This window comes from Eutrigla gurnardus (genome assembly GCF_963514095.1).
Source record: "Eutrigla gurnardus genome assembly, chromosome: 2".
In the NCBI taxonomy this organism is placed as follows: domain Eukaryota; kingdom Metazoa; phylum Chordata; class Actinopteri; order Perciformes; family Triglidae; genus Eutrigla; species Eutrigla gurnardus.
Genome location: NC_139916.1, coordinates 17,625,197 through 17,644,143, shown reverse-complemented (window position 1 = coordinate 17,644,143; position 18,947 = coordinate 17,625,197). Strand labels below are relative to the sequence as shown.

At 41.7% G+C, this 18,947-nt stretch overlaps 2 protein-coding genes across 3 annotated transcripts; one reads left to right on the top strand and one right to left on the bottom strand.

The window, feature by feature from the left end:
- Positions 1-1,629: 1,629 nt before the first annotated feature.
- Positions 1,630-8,921, top strand: LOC311020652 (uncharacterized protein). The gene is made up of 6 exons (XM_084020832.1): positions 1,630-1,836; positions 4,115-4,270; positions 5,862-5,955; positions 6,469-6,586; positions 6,672-7,048; positions 7,146-8,921. Exons 4-6 carry the CDS (start codon positions 6,475-6,477, stop codon positions 7,311-7,313), a joined length of 657 nt encoding a protein of 218 aa, XP_083876958.1. The 5' UTR covers positions 1,630-1,836; positions 4,115-4,270; positions 5,862-5,955; positions 6,469-6,474; the 3' UTR covers positions 7,314-8,921.
- Positions 8,922-8,962: 41 nt separating this feature from the next.
- nab2 (NGFI-A binding protein 2 (EGR1 binding protein 2)) lies at positions 8,963-18,151 on the bottom strand. 2 transcript variants are annotated; one of them, XM_084020810.1, is made up of 8 exons: positions 17,789-18,151; positions 17,510-17,593; positions 16,372-17,294; positions 16,019-16,152; positions 15,098-15,149; positions 14,832-14,946; positions 14,488-14,673; positions 8,963-10,828 (listed from the first exon to the last, which is right to left on the bottom strand). In XM_084020810.1, exons 3-8 carry the CDS (start codon positions 17,281-17,283, stop codon positions 10,731-10,733), a joined length of 1,497 nt encoding a protein of 498 aa, XP_083876936.1. In that variant the 5' UTR covers positions 17,284-17,294; positions 17,510-17,593; positions 17,789-18,151; the 3' UTR covers positions 8,963-10,730. The 2 variants fall into 2 exon arrangements, with proteins under 2 accessions (XP_083876936.1, XP_083876937.1); XM_084020811.1 differs by having other exon boundaries at positions 17,510-18,151.
- Between the last annotated feature and the right edge of the window lie 796 nt (positions 18,152-18,947).

Below are 18,947 nucleotides of genomic sequence, written 5' to 3'. Positions count from 1 at the left end.
ATGCTGTGGGAGGATTACGGTTAGTAATATAAGTGTGTGTGTGTGTGTCTTACTATGTTGGAAACTTCTCTCGGCTCAGCCAGAGAATATGAGAATGTTACAATTATAAAACAAGATTGACAGGATGGATAGTGTTGCACTGGCAGATGACAGTCCCCGGCTGCATGCCTGGAAGTTATTCAAAGCAACACAGACACAAGCGTGCGCACACACACACACACACACGCACACACACACACACACACACACACACACACACACACACACACACACACACACACACACACACACACACACACACACACACGTACACTCAAACACAGACACATGAATACACATAAGGATCAAGTGCAAAGGGATGGCGTTAGAGGAGGGAGGCTGGTGGACAGGGTGTAGTGTGTGTGTCTGTGTGCGTGTGTAAGTGTGTGTGTGTGTGTGTGTGTGTGTGTGTGTGTGTGCGTATGTTCAGTGTGTAGAGAGAGAGAGCAAGGGGTTCAAGGTCAGAGCAAACACATGGTGTAAACCAGCAACTATATGGAGGCTGTTTGTATAAGGTACATAGATATAAATAACTGCATCAATCAACAATTCACACTCTGACTGCTAAAATAGATGAAGCCCCTTTAACTGCAATGTGTATTGTCAACCTTTTAGATTCATACGAAAAGTGAGATTTCCTTAACAGTTTGGAACACTTTGCTCCCCATTACGGGCTGTGGAAGTGATAAAGAGTCACACTTGTGTCCTTGGACACATGAGGAGCTGCTAAATATAGGAATTAATATACAGGGTTTTACACTAAGGATGGAGTATGAGTGTTATTTACATTTGAATGATGCATTTGTTGCTGCCTATTACTGTTGTCAACCTCCTTGATGACAGGAACAGGCAATATATATTTTTACTTAAAATATTTTCCTGCCTTGACTTGCAGATCATAAAGAGCATATGATAGATATATGACTATGGTGGGGAACAAGGTATTTTAGGGTACCAAAGGGGTACACTACTGGGAAACTAAACTGAAGTTCACAATAAATGGTGGTAACAGTGCTAATGAAGGACATAATGGATATACATTCCCAAAAAAGATGACAGGGGTCTCACTTAAGTAGTTTTGAGGATGTAATTCTCAAAGAAAAGGGGAACAAATATTGGAATAATAAGGGACCTCTCATTATTTATCTACACCAACATACTTAACGGACTCAACGCAGCATAAGGTTGAACAGGTAAGGTAAAAAGTCTTTACTTTGAAGAGGTTCGGTACACAGGAGATCAGTCAGCAAGGCAAGAAAAGCAGGCGAGGTATGAAAAAACACTGATTAAACTGACATAAGGACAAATGCTGGAACATCTGAAATGAGAGGGGATGTAAGTAACAAAATAAAATAGGAAGCACAAAGACAAAAATGAAAAGTAAAGGCTGAGACCCAGGACCTTTTCTCCGGACCATATCCCTCCCAGCTGACCAAATATCGGTGGTCACTCCCCTGTTGGCATACTGCCAGGAGGCGCATGAATGTGTCCATCCATGGGAGGGAGGGGAAGGAGTTCTGGAGGCAGGGATTTTGGATATTTGAATGGTTTGAGGCATGACATATGGAAGGTGAAATGTATCCTCTTGGAGGGGTAGCTGAAGGCAGAGTGCAACATGATTGATGACCTTGGACATGAGTGAAAGGCTGGATGAACCGAGGAGCCACCGTTCAAGATTCCACCAAGAGGTGATTACAAGGTGGCTGTGGTTGAGGACCCCAACCTCTTTCTGAACCCCCGGGAAGAGGGGAGGCTCATAGGTGCACTGGAAGGGGGAAAGACCAGAGGCAAAGCGAGGTAAGGTGTTGTGCCTGTAGTCAACCCAAATGACATGCTTACTCCTCGGTTTTGGAAGATGAGGTGCTGGAGACCCCTGTCATGCTCCTGATTGAGGTGCTGACTGTTGAACTGTATGGGGGAAGCCGAGAAACAGACTAACTCAGGCCCCGAGCAGGGAGCAGAACGCCTTCCAGTGAACTGCACATATGAGACAGATACAACACGCATTCACGGACTCCCCCACCTCTATCTCCATAGACGGCCACCAGAAACAGATGATGAACAAAGTCTTCTTTGCTTGGCAGGACACCCATGCTGTGTGGGCCTAGAGGATAAACGGAGAGGGGCAGGAATAAACATCTGTTGGTCGGACAACTGTCCAGGAGAGTTAGCATTAGCCTCCTCTCCAGCCAACGAGTTACAGCCCCAACCACACCGGAGGGTGGCAGGATGCCAGAGGGAGACATTTTTTTATGGGCGATAAAACAGGGTTGAATTGAAATGATTAAAGAGGGCAAACTACTACTATGTGTTCAGACAGAGTGAGTCATATTGAGAACAGTATGGCTGTTGTTCCTTATTGGTTCATCATGAAACATTTGATTTGATCCATATACATTTATCTCCCAGTTGTTGTTTTCTTACACAGTACCTGTATGTACTGTAAGTACCGACATGAACTGATGATATATGGTATTTAAATCAAACAACCAAATTACATTTTAAACATTGGGCTGCATTATAGTGTTACTTTACAATTAACATCAATGCAGGTTTGACTTGGCATAACTGTATCGGATCAGCAAGCAAATAATATGTTTAACAACACAACATGATGATACGAAGTAAACATACACAAATACTACATATGAGCAGCTGTTTTTTTAAGCCGAAAATAAGGTAATGACACAAATGGATCCTCTTGAGGAGAAGCAACGTCAGTATCAGACAGATGAAAGGTACCCATCTCTCACAGAGCGTTACATAAGCAGTCTGAAGCAGAGGGAACTGGCACCCCTCATAAGATCACAAGGTGCTGGCTGTGATCTCAGCTGTCCGCGGTTGACATTGAGGGCAAAAACTGCTGCTCCTACTAAGTGGATGGTATTAAAGGCAGCCCGCCTCTGCTGACTTAATGTTGGTCTATTTTTAAATCAATATCAGCGACAGTCAACACATGACTGAACACCCAAAATGCCAGTCACATACAGTGAATACCCACTCGGGGAAAAAGGACTAAACATGACATGATTTTTATGGACAGAACTCTTAACAGTGGCTTTGAATGAATTTTCTCAACAACTATTGACATTAAATCTCTCTCTCTCTCTCTCTCTCTCTCTCTCTCTCTCTCTCTCTCTCTCTCTCTCTCTCTCTCTCTCTCTCTCTCTCTCTCTCTCACACACACACACACACACACACACACACACACACACACACACACACACACACACACACACACACACACAGAATGAATTGTAATATCATTGGTGGGCCCTTAATTTTTCATCTCCAGTGCCATCATCAAATTAATTTTTTCATTTGTCCAATACTTCACTAAGCACATGCAAAATGAATGATTAATAACCGTACCAAACACTGTGAAGATCATGCCCTTTGAATTTCTGCAGATAGGGGAGTGTTTATATTACGAAATTGGAAATGAAATATTAATAAGGGAAATTTGTCTTGGACTCAAAGGCTACACACATAAATGCATTGTCAGTGCAGTTAAACAACCAACATATAAAGAAACAATACAGCACCAGCTGTACCAATAAATTGTACATAACCAAATGATTGCACACATCCGATGGTTAAACACATTGCACGTAACACATACTACCCCCACACCAGAGAAAAACTCCATGACACTATTGCACAACAAACAACCTCAAGCAGCACTGTTTAAAAGTTTGATATAGAGTTACATTATACAATTTAAATTTGCACATGGATTTTAGAATCAGAGAATTATGACTGAAATATTTAAAAGTGAGTACCAAACAAAACAAATAAACAAAATTTCTCAGACAGATCATTTTTTTTCATGGCAGTTTTGGAGAATGCTTTGAAACACAACATGGACCTTCATGAGAGGAAATCATATTTATAAAAAGTATTTTATTTAATTGTGATTTGTGAATTGTGAATTGTCAATTGTGAAAATAACATATGCAGAATTCAAATGATGATATGAACCTGTTGTATGTACAGTAAGGCTTTGGTTTCATGTCCACGAACTTGTGAGCCTTTTATTTTGAAGGCGGTTAAACAGGAAGTACTATTTTGGCAGGTTCGCTTGTTTTTTACGCAGGTGAACTCGTGTTTTGGATCAAGACGTCATCCCAGTGAAATGCGGATCTTGTCAGTCCGGTCGCTGGAAGCTTTAAATGCAGCATCAGTAGTTACGTCTTCAACTTCCTGCTGGGATTCATCGATCACTGAACGCGTAAGTCATTTATACACACACACACACACACACACACACACACACACACACGCGCGCGCGCGCGATTAACAGGTGAAACTCTCCTCACATAAGTGTCATCAGAAAACAAAAGGCATTTCGCTTTGGTTCCGCATTTTTCCAGAACAACTGAGTTTAAAAGTTAGAAGCGTGACTCACACAACACGACTTAACGATTCGTGTAAAGTCGCGTAGAGTCTAGAAAAGTCATACGTTTTGAAGCTGATTCCGTAACACTGTTCAAAAATGCATTAACAACGACTATCAGTGAAGGAAATGCAACACACCCATTAGTGTTGCAACAACGAAGAGAAACAGGAAACATAAGGGACATTTCCATACAGGCCATTCTGTGAAACATTACTGGAGAAGAAGCTGCAGATGTTTTGGAGGCACTGACTCTGGAGACAGGAAATCATTTATGTGTGAGACAAGAATAAAACACAAGTGCTGCAAATAGAAACACAATTTAGGCATAATGCTGTTTCCAATAGCCTGTATAGGCCTATTGTGCCATGACCCAATACAAAGGTGGTTTGACACTGGAAGATGTTATAAAAGGGATTAAAGAACCAGCTCGATAAGCAGGAGTCGTGTCCTTTTATTAACACAACTTTACTGAAAGAAAGGACAAAAATACAATCTGTGAATTTCAATAAAACAAATTTAAAATAAAGAAAAAGGAGCATGAATCTCCCTTTACTCCAGTGAAGGCGTTTTACCTTCCCAGCTCCACTAATTGAAACCAACCACCTACACATGTAAGTATAAACTGAGCTAACCTGAGCGAGCATGCAAATTAACACAGAATATTAAACATGCCATTAATAAAGATCTCTAAGATACTGTTGACAGGAGCAGAACATTACAATTAAAATCAACATGGCAGGATGATCAGAGTGGCAGCCAGAGCCTGCAGTATAATCATCTTATAAAACACGCTTCACGAGTAGAAATTAATCTCCCTGAAAGTGTTATTAATTTCGCTTCACCTGAAATAAATGCGGCATGTGTCTGAAATAATCGATTAAAATAATGGGCTCAATCTCATTATAAACTACATGTAATACCTTTTTAATATACAAGGTGGGTTTACCCGTTATGCTTCAGCCATAGCCTAACACACATTTTACAGAGACACTCCTCGTTAAAATGATTTAAAGTCAAAGACGGAGACTAATGGAACAATGTGAGTGCAAAATCATTGACAGTCAAATATTCTTTAATCCTAAAAAATGCCACAGTACAAAAATAAAGCCTGACTCTTTCCTCTTTTGAGTCTATGCTTAAATAATACTCATACATGTAACAGCGTAGATGGCAAAGTTCCTTTTTGTTCTGAAGGGGTTTCACTTCTCTGTTTTTTTGAAGACCTACTTCCTTATGTTTAACATTTTTACACCGTGTTGTTGCGTGAGTGGAACATATGTTCCATAAGCCCACCTGGAGAGAAGCAGACGTGGCGTGAAGTCACTGTGGTTGGTAAGGCCTCATCTGGAGAAGTGCTGCTCTGCAAATAGGCTTTGAGTCTGGATGAACATGCTGAGAGTGTCTGATTCCTTGACGATAACAGGAACGCCGTTGGCGAGGAAGGAGGCCGAACAAAGCTGCAAGAAATGACGAAGAGTCCAGAATTCTCGGAGCAGTGAGAGATGACATTATAAGGGGTAAGTCACAGATATGCAAGACATATTGTATGTTCAAGGTAGGAGTTTGAAATCACATGGAGCCAGAAAAAAAGAATCCAACACCATAGGCGATGTGGTTTTAATAGGCATTATGAAAAGTCTGGTATTGTTGAAGAAAATACAAACTGCAATTTCTCAAAGGAAGAATACATCTATGCTTACATATTTTTTATTACAAGTAAAGAAGTTAGTTAGTTTTGGTATTTTTGTTTCCAACATCCTCACCTGAAGGGACAATCCTGACTCTGAGGTCATACAGGCCTAGCTTACCTAGCTAAGTAGGTAGCTAGATATCTGTCTCCTGGAGAGGTGAGCTGTGATGACACTTTTCCTTTTGTACTAGTCAAAGGAGCACTGAAAACAGTTCCATATTTGTTCTACACTTATTCTATTTCTATGGCGGAGCCACTAGCTTAGCTGTAGACGCTGCAGACCCATTTGTATACACTGAGTGAGTGTCTATTAGATAAATATGATTTCCTCTTGCTGCAGAGAGGGATGGACGAAGCGTACAGTGAACTGTACCAGCAGTTTCTCAATCTGAGGTCACTTTGCCTGAAACAGACAGCTCTGCTGCATCAACTCACAGCAGCTCTGCAGAAACAGCAAGGTCCATATCAAACCAATATTATTCCAATGCTCATAAACGGGTCAGTCATGATTCAATGAACACATCCAAAACTCTCTGTCTGCAGGTGCCACCATTCCTAATGGAGCGTTGAGTGATATGTCAATCCCCGTCCAGTGTACCAATGAAATCCCTGTATATCTCCACGGAAGACCCCAACCGCTGACCGCCACGGCACACAACCTGCAACCTCCTGCAGCACAGCGTGGCATTGATCGCCTCTCTCCAAACGCGGGGACCTTTTCTGATCTCCTCACTGAAGACATGTGTAAGCTCTGTGTGGATGTTCCCCGTGAGGGAAAGGAAAGCGCAGCGTTGAAGCAAATGGTCGGACCCCTGTTAAGCCTCGACATCACAAGGTGGCAAGGAGCAACTTCCAGTGTCTCAAACGATCCGGGGCAAGCGGATCATCGCAGTGGAGACAGGACAATGCACACGGTCGGGGTAGGTGTGTTCAGCCGCGGTGGCCGGGGGGGGGGGATCTCAAATCTGCCAGTGGATCCAAAAAGAAAAATGTGTTTGTCCTCTCTGTTTGTTTCAGATGACAGGCACTCCCTCCCCGGTGGGAGACTTCTGTCAGAATGATGGGTTCATGGTGTCCGACGTGGTGCTGCAGTCTCATGTTTGTGAATTCTGCCAGGCAGTTTTCCCCGGAGACACAACCACCAGAGGAGAATTCCTACGACATCTTTGCACCCATGTCACCTAGTCTAAGCTGAACCGTCCTCCTGACAAATGAGTTATGTGTTCATGTGATACGCAGTGATTAAGCAGGTATAACTGCGTAAACCTGATCTCTAGAAACGGCATTGAACTTGACCTGCTCCCCACGCGGTTAGCTGTTTGACAGGTGAGTTGTGTCAGATGATGATGATGATAAGTCTCGTGAGATTTAAAATGAAGGGTGGATACTTCCCATCCTTGTTTTTGTATGTAAATATATGTAAAAGCATTGGAGATATTGTATTTGTAAAGGCTTAAATACACACCTCACTTAAATGTACAGTACTATCTAGCCACGGTTTTATTTAGCCTCAGTTTGTATAGAGTTTCTTACATAGAACGTGTTAACCTCACCCAATCTACACTGGGGCAAATCACAACAAACTACCTTAATATCTAGATACCACTCGAGTACCTTTGCATGCAGCGGTCAAAGTGTTTACCCTATTTGTCTTGCAAAATGTATGGAATTTTACAATACATATCTTTTAAGGGGCATTTTATCAAAATGTGTTATTTTGTCAAACTCTCCATTTCAACAGCACACAAACTTTCCAACTTCATTCCTTTCTATATTCTTACTCAAGGGTTCATTCATAACTTGATTTATACAACACTTGTTCTTAAAATATGGTAACATTTATTTATATACAGTATAGACATAAAAACAATATATGAAAATATATTTAAAAGATTTGAATGCAGATGCTTAGTCTTCCTAATTTCATATTTCCTGCTCCTTTTAGTTTGCTGCCAAGCATTTAAGTAATCAGCTGTCTGCTGTTCAGCCTTCTGTTACTGAGGAAAACATGGGCTAAGAATAGACTCAGAGATTTAACTCCCTGTTAGTGGTGCTGACAGCTGATTGATGATGACGGCTCCCTTCATCTGCTGCCGCACTGACTGTTACTGCTCTCAAAATCACGGTGGAGAAAACCAACGTGGATATATATATATATAATAGATACGTAGTGTAATCAAACAGGTGAAGACAGCCTTTATATAAATTTCACGTTTAATATCTCATCAGGTGTCTCATCAGGAAATTGGTCCAGCTTATAGCTTATAATAGTTGTTAATTAGCAACTGGTGGAAAGGCAGCTTTGCCGGTATTTGACCATAAACCAAACGTTGGATTCACAGAAATTTGAATGTGATGGCGGGGCTAGAATAAAAGTCAGGGGATCTTACTATTTCACAAATCACTCTCTGGAGACTATAAATGTCTTTACCTAATTTCAAGACAATAAACACAAAAATATCAACCTTATGACGACAGTAGCATTTATTCTATGAGGCTCATGAATATAAAGAAAATAACAAATCATGGCAATCCATTGAATAATTGTTGAGATACTTCAGTCTAGATGACCCGATGACCGATTCACCTGAATGAGAGCAAATCTTGATAAAAACATTTAATACTAATTTGATATTCATATTGATTTGTGCTTCATGTAAATATGGTGAAATAAACTCATATTTGGGCTTTTGAAATCTTCTGACAGCAGTCCTTGAGGTTGTCTGATGTTTGGATTGTGTTTCTTCTCTTGCTGAAAAGCAAAGGAGGGCGCGTGTGTGTGTGTGTGTGTGTGTGTGTGTGTGTGTGTGTGTGTGTGTGTGTGTGTGTGTGTGTGTGCGCGTGCGTGTGTGTGTGGAGATGAGCGCTGATGACATCGTTGGTGCAGGTGAGTCATGCCGGCATAGAGGCTGATCAGTGCTGAGCGTCAGTGCAACAAACCAGACGACAGCAGAGGTGTTGCTGACTGTGTGACGCATCTCCTGCAGCCCCTTCCACACATGAGAACTGCCAAGAAGAAAATGGGTTCTTGTGTGGAAAACAATGCAACACACTGAGACTCTTAAGCAATAAAATAACATTTATTGAGATGTAACAAAATAAATAATCTGTTTCGCAACATAATAAACTGAGGAGGTTACTCAATAGACAGGCAGATGTAACTGATTCACAGCAGGCCATCTCACTGAAAAAAAAGAAGGTTTTATGTCATTATCAACACGAGCCTTGACATCAAGTCTGAAAACATTTTAACAATTTTAAACAGGGGTCAAATAGGCTGATGGAACTTGTAGGAGCTGCTGAATATCAAGAGTCACCATGAGATTTCTTTCTCTCAACCTCTGTGCATGTTTTTCTTTTTCTAAATCTTTGAAAGTAAAGAAAGATTAGTCACGAATTTACGATACGTCTCAAAGGATGAAAGGGGGAAAAGGATTACAGAGATCACCCCGAGAACACACTGCCTTATATTTTCACTGCACCTAAATAAAATTGAATCAAAACTTGACACTGATCAACCACATTTCCTGAAAAAGCTGTGGTATTTTTTCTTTACTTCTCCTCGGGAGTGGCATATTGGGAACAATTTAAAGCAAAGATAAGAAGAGCAGCTGGTGGCATCAAGCATCCTCCCTGCTGAAGGGCCCTGGAGCAAGAGCCCACAGCTGACCCTGAAGCCTGATGTGTAGAGACAATTAAAAAAGTTACCTGTTCCATCAAAAAGCAACGGTTCTCTTATCTTATACCGCCATATTCTAAATAGGTGTTGTGAGTACATTTCCACACAATTAAAGACAACAAAAGCCTGAAGTATCACCCCTGACAAAACCGTACCAGCAACTTGTGCAAAAAAATATCATGAAAGAAAGATGTGCCGGAGAGAATGATGAAGGCTTTATGTGTCACAAACCTCAGCAAGCCTGTTCAGATAATGGGTGACTGACGGGGGTTTTTCTGAGTCCGCTCTGGGAAATCTAGATCAACATGTGCCATGCACTCATCCATCAAAGTGGACTTTATGTATCTTCATCTCTGAATCCTAAAGAATACACAAAAAACAAAACCTCCTTTGTTTCCTGAGGGTGAGATACAGTTTTTCATTTGTGAATTGCTGAAAACGTAGATAAAACTCTTCCTACTAAACCAAATGTCCTTTACATAACTACAGCATGTTACAGGAGAAAGTTGAGAGTTGATATCCAAAGTTGCAGTGCCCCCTGCTGTGTCGAGCCCACTTCATCTGAAACCGTCGGCGCTGTCAACACATGGCACTTCTCACTATCTACTGACTAAATGAATAAAATGTCTTTTTTTTTCCTGATAAAATCAATACATTATTTCCACTATCAGCTAAAATCTGCAGGATGGGCAGTCCATGTATTTCAATGAAAATAGAACCTTTTGATCCACACCTTCACTGTTTAGGAGTCACTGCAGGTTTATATCAGCCGCTGGTACATTTGGACAACAGCTCTATTGATTTTGAAGTCGATAAGAGTCTTCTCCTCATCAGACATCGGTGTAAAGACGGTCTGTGTGGACTCCAAGTGAACTTCAGTGGCGGGTCCCGAGGACAAGTTCCCTGACCAAATGTGAGCGTTTTCATTTCCCCCGGTGATTAGAGTCATTTTTGCTGATGCAAGGGCTGCTGCTCCTGCATGCTGTTATCAAGCTCTGCCTCTCCACTTTACTGTCATGGTCTGTGGAGAGAGGTACAGTTTGAGATGAATTAACTTAAGAGTCACTTACATAACAAACACTAGTTAAGAGAAAAGTATAAGCACTAACAGCCAGACTGAAGCCAGTGAATGGACCTATTGGTCAGCAACATCCATTGTAAATAATCTGTGAGCTGTGTCAATAAAACGGGAAGTCAAAGGAAAGTAAAATATGGCTGGCTTTATGTGTTTTTTTAATCCCTTTTGATAGTTTTAAAGCTTTGAATGCAATATGAACAGCACATAGTTTTACAATGACCAGACAGCCAAGTATTATTATACTATAAAAAAAGAAGTTAAGAGTCACAGTAAAGATGCAACCAGTGTTTTGAGACCTTTTGAATAATAGTTTTGGGAATTCAGCGAGAAACTCTCCCACATGCAGTGAAGTCATCACGGCTCATATGACCAACCCAAGCTGCTGAATCACAAAAAGTCTCCATTACAAGTTTGATTAGTTTTGAGCTGGTGATAAGGCAGTGATATAGTCAAAGAATCAAGTGAGACGACACACGTAAATAAATCAAACATGTATGTGCATCCATTAGCTTACGAAGGAAGTTGTAAATGCAAATAGCACTAGAAAGAATATTAGTTATATTACTATTATTTTTGATTTGCTCATGAAGAGACCCTGCGTGTCCATGTGCTTTAGCGGCATGCAGCAACATAACAACTTGAAGAATGTAACTTGTGTTAACATGAAACATTTTAAAGCATTTATTCAGTAACATCCGTGGAAAAATACATGTGGATTTTGATTTATATTCATGACTTAAATATAAAAAAGATGCATGACAAAGAACTGAGTCCATGATGGAAGATATGTTTTAGCAGAAAACAGTGACGTTGAAAGGAAGTGAGAGAAAGTTCTGATTAATGTGAGAGACAAACAAAGGAAACTTGAATGAGTGAAAGAGAGACAAAAACCCCCAAGACAAAGTGAAGGAGATCGACGTCAGAGATTAAACATATGTCATTTTTTTTTGTTGTTGTTATTTCCGCAGTCCTTTTGGTAGAGGGAGAAGATGTATAAAAAAGACTGTGCCATTTCCCTGCCCACAGGTTTTATTTTTGTACACTGTCGCTTGGTGAGTCAATGCAACGCCCCTCCAATTACCTCCCACTCCTTCGCCCCCACGCCCATCCATCCCGCCCTTCAGCCCACGCACCTAACACACTCTGACGTCAGCCGCTTGCCGAGAGGGGGGGGGGGTCCAATTCTGCCGCCCACAGAGTACTTCCTATGCCCCCTCCCTCCCCGCCCCCTCATGTCTTTGCTGGCTTCCTTCTCCTTGCTTCATCTCTTCGACTGGCTATCACAGCCCAGAACGACTAACTTGCCCGGATCACTTGCTTTTTTTTTCTCTTCCTTGCGAGTAGCTGTGATGCATCAGAAAAATCATACGGCAACAGGGTATAAAAGGGCTATGACAGTGTAACACCTCCCCACCCTCCTTATCTCAATCTTTTCCTCTCTATGCTCTACACCTCCTTCTGTTTCCCCTTCTAACTTCTATACTCTAATTTACAGTCTGGTGAAGTTCATCTGTACATGGTGGGAGGCGTCACCCTTAGAGAGATGGTGACTCAGTACGGTTCAAGCTGTGGAGCTATAAAATATTCATTGTTAGGAAAGGTTAGGGATTCTCTGTCTGTCATTTTCAATTCAACTACAACATCGACTTGCCCCCAAATTCCAACTTTAATATATAGTTTGATATTTTGGGAAATAAGCTTTATTGCTTTCTTGAAGAGTTAGATTGGAAGATCGATATCACTAATGTCTTAGCTTAGCTGACTCCACGAGCCTGGCTCTGTCTAAGGGTTAACGAAATCTACCTCTTAAAGTGATGGTTTGGAGTGAAATGCACCCTAGGTAATTTCCACCATGACATCCAGCCAAATACCCCCTCAGAAGCATTTTTAAGGATGGTCAGCATTGGTCAAGATAGCCGCTGTCAGCCGAATGGCTTAGTACTAGCGCTATAGTACATAGAGTATATCTCGTAAATTACCCCACTAATTAGACAATGAATGGAATGTTACCAAACTTCTGCAGTAGTACACATAGGGTCTCACAAAACGAGGCATTTGATAGTTTGTAAGTACACCAGGAGTTTATTTAAATGAACACTTGCCTGATAGCTTCTATCCTCGGCTGCTAACGCTAACTAACGCTACCGCAGCGTAGACGCCACTTCCGTGTTTACCCAGCCGATGCCGAGTTTCACGCGAGAGTATGAAAAAGTTTAGCTGAGTTTTTATAAATGCTTGTATTATCAGGTCAACACATTTTTATAAATGCTTGTATTATCAGGTCAACACATTTTTATAAATGCTTGTATTATCAGGTCAACAAGTGTTGACAAGTGTTGACCTGATTATACAAGCATTTATAAACATTTAGCGAAACTTTTTCATACTCTCGCGTGGAACTCGCGTTACGGCATCGGCTGGGTAAACACGGAAGTAGCGTCTATGCTGCGGTAGCGTTAGTTATTTTTATATCATTTAAATAAACTCCTGGTGTACTTACAAACTTTCAAATGCCTCGTTTTGTGAGTACAGACACTATGTGTACTACCGCAGAAGTTTGGTAACATTCCATGCATTATTAGTGGGGTAATTTACGAGATATACCCTCTGTACCATAGCGCTAGTACTAAGCCATTCGGCTGATAGCGGCTATCTTGACCAATGCTGACCATCGCTAAAAATGCTTCCAAGGGGGTATTTGGCTGGATGTCATGGTGGAAATTACCTAGGGTGCATTTCACTCCGAACCATCACTTTAAGCTCACTATTTAAAGGTACAGTGTGTAGTAACAGCTACAGATTGCAATTAACTGAAACTTCTCCAATGTGCCATGTGTGTAGAACTACGATGACCGACGCAGACGTGAAAACATGAATGTCCCTGTCTAAAGCCAGTGTTTGGATTGTACGTCCTGGGCTACCGTAGCAACACGGTCAGCTAAGTGAAGAAGTCTATCACAGGGCTGACATGTAGAGACAGACAACCATTCACACTCACTATCACACCTTTAGAGTCATCAATTAACCTATCCCCATCCTGCATGTCTTTGGACAGTGGGAGGAACCCGGAGAACCCGGACAAAAGAAACAAATTAATAGTATATTCCAATTCTGAAAATAGTTCCCCCTAAATACTACACACTGGTCCTTGAGACACCACATCTTGTTTATTGAATCTCTATTAAAAATCAAAGTGTAAAACTACTTCCAGCCAACAAATAGTTCAACACATAAACATATTCAGATTTTTTTTTACAGTTTGGACTTTGGACACCTTAAACAATCATGATATAGCATGTTCATTAGTGAGGTTTACAGGAGCTGATATGTGGATTTTGTTACTTTTGGCCAGAGCATTACTAGCAGTTTCTCCATTTCTGGTCTGTGTGCTATGCTATGCTAAGCTAACTGGCTGTAACCTTATATTGACCGTTCCAATTTTAAAGTAGCATTGAGCTTCTCATCTAACTCTAACATATTTTCCAAAATGTCAAACTATTCCTTCAACCTGAACAAAGTTGGACAAACATTGCAAAATATACGTTTATTCTGTGTCCATTGTTAGGTACATAATGTCGTTAAATTATTATTGTAAAAGTCACCTGTAGAGTGAGTTCGTTCTGACCCTAGGCTGATTTTGCCCGCCCGATCATGTGACACCATGCGAGCCAATCGCAGCCCTTCATCCATAAGCGTTTGCTGTATGAGATGGCGACTCCAGTTGGCAGGGTTGGACGTGTCGGTGTGGGGACGGGGTGATGAAGACGGGTTGCACTGGGAGCCGATGTCTAACGGGACAGACAGATTTGGGTGCAAGTGCTTTAATAAATACTTAGAAAAAACAGGCAGGATGACTTTAAGGCGGAGAAGATCAACCGATCACCTGAAGATCAGTTTACAGATCAGACAAACAGTTGGTTTTATGACATAATTCAAAAGTCTTTACCATGTGATACACTGTCGAGGCTTTCTGCAGATAAGCTGTCATCATCTGCCCTCTGGGCCAAGACCTCTGAGCTCTCCACTCCAAGAAGTGCTGACACACTCTCAGGCACGATTACCTAAAACACATTACTGTCAATTTAGTGCTAATGACCCACTTCATGTTACTGAAAAGTGACCTGAACTTTGGCTATGTTTACACACAAGGTTGTGTATAAGAAGGGGAACTGAATATTGTTAACTGGCGACGGTGCGGCTCAGAAAACTCACCTCGTGTCTCGCTCTCTTCTGGGACAGGACACTGTTCTCGTCTGCGTTTGGCCTACAGGAGGAAACAAGTTGAGCCAATTGAACATGAAAGTTCATTCTTGACCTCGGGAACAAGTCATTTGACAAATAGAAATCTTGACTCAAGATCTACTTCTGAGTTATTGTTTTTTGCAAAGTTTTCAACTGCATGGTCTTCCTCTGCATATGGAGGTTGAAGAAAAAAGCCAGTAATGGATTTAAGATCTACTTTTGTCAAAACAAGCTGATGGTTTTGTACGAGTTGCAGCAACAGAGAAGAAATCACACTGAATACATAACTTTTATTCAACTTGTGAAATAATTGCAAATTGACATTTTCATAACAGAATTATTTGTATGTGCAAATATATTTTGGATGTTTGTTGCAAATATTTGTAAATATTGTTCATGTAACGAGCACATGGCTGATTATGAGTAGAGCACTTGTTTATTTGGCCTCTATCTTTTGACTGGGACATTTAAAATAAATATATAATATCTTGAATTATGACACTGTTAAACCTATTGCATGAATACTTTGTTGTTACTTTCTGGAATTAAGTAATTATGAGGGAAAAACCACTGGTATTTACTTTCATAAAGACATAGAAATGTTCTGTGCTGGGTTTGTGTATTCCTGTGTGTTAGCTCATTACTAACACTACAGAGGTTGGAGTTTAATTCCCATTGTGATCTGAACCAGGTGCATTGAGAAAAAATGCACTGCTGGGGAGATGAATCAGGTGCTCTGTTCTTTCCAGATATGATAGGATTAAAGTTATTTCACAGACCCAACCTTGATTGTATTTTAAGAATTGCCATGTTGCTCATGATGTGAGGTGTGTTGGTCACATGGTTATACTGGTTACAGATCTCTATAGGCTCTATAGGCAGTGCCCCTACCTTGCATGCTTTAGTGTGGAGGTGTAGGCACATTTTCTCGCAACCTGCCGAGCCAAAGAAAAGAGCTCCACCCGTCTCAGCAAAAGGGCATTGTCACGCATGCAGAACTGGGCTGCAGCTTCATTAATAATCAACTGAGGAGGAAAAGCACTGAGTGAAGGAAGGACGGGAACATGTGCAGACAATAAAGAAATCACATACTTTTTGTGAAATATATATATATATACAGTATATATTTTAATGCCTGATTACACCTGCCCTACAGATTAAAATGTCAACTTCCATATAACAACAGATTATTAGTATGAAACATAATGTGATGCATTCAAACAATTCATCTTTGATGCTTTTACCTCGTGATGTGTGAGCTGCTTCCCCTCTCTCCTCTTGGAGTCAAAGCGTCCATAAATGAGGCTGTACTTCCGGATCTCTTCTTCTTTGTTCACGTCCTGGGATCCCATTTTGAAGATGTGTCCCACAGTCTTTGCCATCTTCTTGTTCATCCTAAGCAGAGTCTTCACCTCTGCAGGATCTGACCTGGGCAGGGTCCTGAGGAGCCTATCCACGCTGTCCACCACCGCCCTCGCTGTCTCCCCATCCAGCTGTCCCCCTGGCCAGGCCGACAGGGCCGACGGGACAAACGAAGCGGAAGGGCTAGGAGATGTGGAGGGACCTGGAGGACACGTTGACGGCAGAGGTGGGCTGGGCGGCTCCTCCTCTATTCCAGATGCAGATGCCAGAGTGCAGCTCCCATCGGGCTCTGGGCTGAGCCAGTGTGGGTCCATGGGGGACAGTTTTTCCCTGTAGTGTGTGTCTGGTGGCTGTGGGGAGGCCTGTGAGCAAGGGCTTCTTGGACTCCCACTGTGCATCGGCGTAAGACAAGCCCGATCCTCCCTTTCACATGGTGACCCTGGCTGCCCGTTGCTCACAGACTTCCTGGGCCCGCCTGCGGATCCACCAGAGCCCGTCCCGTCCACTTTGAACAGTGGGATACCCCCGAGAGGAACGTTAGAGACGGGCTGGCTGAAAAGGGCAGGGTTTGCTGCCCAGTCTCGGAGGGCCTTCTGGAGCCTACGCACATGCAGTGGCTTGGTGGCCATGCCAACTAGTGCCATGATCTCCAGAAACTCCTCCTCTGCTGCCTCACAGAGCTGCTGCACGTCGTCACCACCTTGCTGGATGAAGGTTTCGTAATAAGCCAGCAGGTTGGCCCTCTGCAGCACCCGATAGAGCTGCAACTCCCCGAGTGTGCGTGGCAGAGACATGGCACACGGCTCTGGAAAGTTTAGAAAGACATGAAGCTTCAGTTGGAGAAATCCCATACAAGTTATTTATTTAGACAAAGATGTTCCCCCATGTGGATTATAAACTCTTCTATCTTGATGTTAAAATAGATAATTATGGGAAGTTTAAGCATACTTTTGGAGAGAAATAGTTTTCCTCCGTATGCAATCTATATCAGATGTTTGAGTAAACATAAAGCTCTCTTACCCTCTTCAGGACAGATAGACGGATGTGTAGAAAGGTGTTTCTCCAAACCACAGAATGTCACACGTCGGTACTCCCGGAGTCAAACTGATAAAGAAATTAAAAAAAAACGAATTCCGGCTGATCAATGAGACACGTTGCGTTCAGATGACGCTAAAGTACACACATTTATAAGCTCCGGCTCAAGACAAAACCATCGACTAGAGGCAAGTATCCCTGAGCCAGATGTTCGCAGAAAACACCCAGCCTCAGACACACATCGTTATCCTATTCGTTTCTTACCCTGGTACCTATTGCCGAAAGCTTCCCCGGCTTAGATTGGCGTAGTAAATCCCCTTTGCGTATCGTATAGCTCGTCTGAAATCACTGGCAGAAATCCTCCTCCGGCGCAGCGTATTGGTTGCTGGCTGCCCTGTCTGTGTGGGCTGGAGAATGACGGGGGCGGACTGCAGCACGCCATCTGACCGAAAAAGAGCCTTCCTCTCCCGGTAGAGAGGCGGCTTTCAAATTGGAGATGTGGGTGGTGGTGGTGGGGGCTTGAAATTAACCCTGTGCGTCTTCAAGATTGGTCTTTTATGCAGAAGCTGTGGGGGTTCCCAGAATGTCGCCATGTCAAAGACACCTAAAGAAGCAGTCAGACTGACGAACACTATAGATAAATGCGTTTTTTTGTTGTTGTTTTTTTTTTTACTGATTCCTGAGTGCTTTTAGGAGTTGGGTGGTCGTAAATTAAACAGAGTGAAACGTAGTTGTTAGATACATTTATTTGAACATTTAAAGGACAATTCCAAAATTCACCAGTACACGCTCATAACACCATCGACAATATCAGTGAAGCTCAACAACAAACCTGGTGTAGTTTTCTATTGCCAATATAGCTTCTTTTCACCTGAATCACATCATACTCCACTCCAGCGCCGCTTTAATATTTACTACATGATATTCTGCAAACCAGGGCGTGTGCATGTTCTTCTTCATAAAGGTACATCACTTCATAGAATACTTTGTTTTATTCAGATATAAGGGGGCATTTACAGATTATAGTACATGTCCTGTTTTTTTTTCCTTTTTGCAAATACATTGATTGATACATAATTGTTTTATTCATGATTTTTGTTTGCAAAATAAGCTCCTTAGCAGAAAGCAGTAGGGAGCAGGTGATTTTTTAATGGCCTCACCTTGAACATTATCATATAAAAACAAGCAAAAGCCTTCCTCAACTAATTGCCATGGAATTGTAAACCCAGTATTATTTCTAATGCAATTTCATTATATTTTGTATCTTGATCAAACCATATAGGTAGCCTCTGAGGTGAGATTGTGTACATTGTTCTGGTTATGATTACTGAATATTTCCATATTTGTATAAAAGGTTAAAAGGCTGTGTTGAACTGTATTAGTAACCGGTAAATCTGTTACGAAAAACAATGTGGAGGCTGGT

What these genes read in the sequence shown, in the direction of transcription:
- LOC311020652 (XM_084020832.1), top strand. Translation starts at nt 6,475, where the DNA reads ATGGACGAAGCGTACAGTGAACTGTACCAGCAGTTTCTCAATCTGAGG. An exon ending in AGCTCTGCAGAAACAGCAAG is followed by an intron (nt 6,587 to 6,671) that starts GTCCATATCAAA and finishes CTCTGTCTGCAG; the next exon opens with GTGCCACCATTCCTAATGGA. An exon ending in GGACAATGCACACGGTCGGG is followed by an intron (nt 7,049 to 7,145) that starts GTAGGTGTGTTC and finishes TGTTTGTTTCAG; the next exon opens with ATGACAGGCACTCCCTCCCC.
- nab2 (XM_084020811.1), bottom strand. Translation starts at nt 17,283, where the DNA reads ATGTCTCTGCCACGCACACTCGGGGAGTTGCAGCTCTATCGGGTGCTG. An exon ending in TCCACACTAAAGCATGCAAG is followed by an intron (nt 15,150 to 16,018) that starts GTAGGGGCACTG and finishes TTCCTCCTGTAG; the next exon opens with GCCAAACGCAGACGAGAACA. An exon ending in AGAACGAACTCACTCTACAG is followed by an intron (nt 10,829 to 14,487) that starts GTGACTTTTACA and finishes CTCTCTCCACAG; the next exon opens with ACCATGACAGTAAAGTGGAG.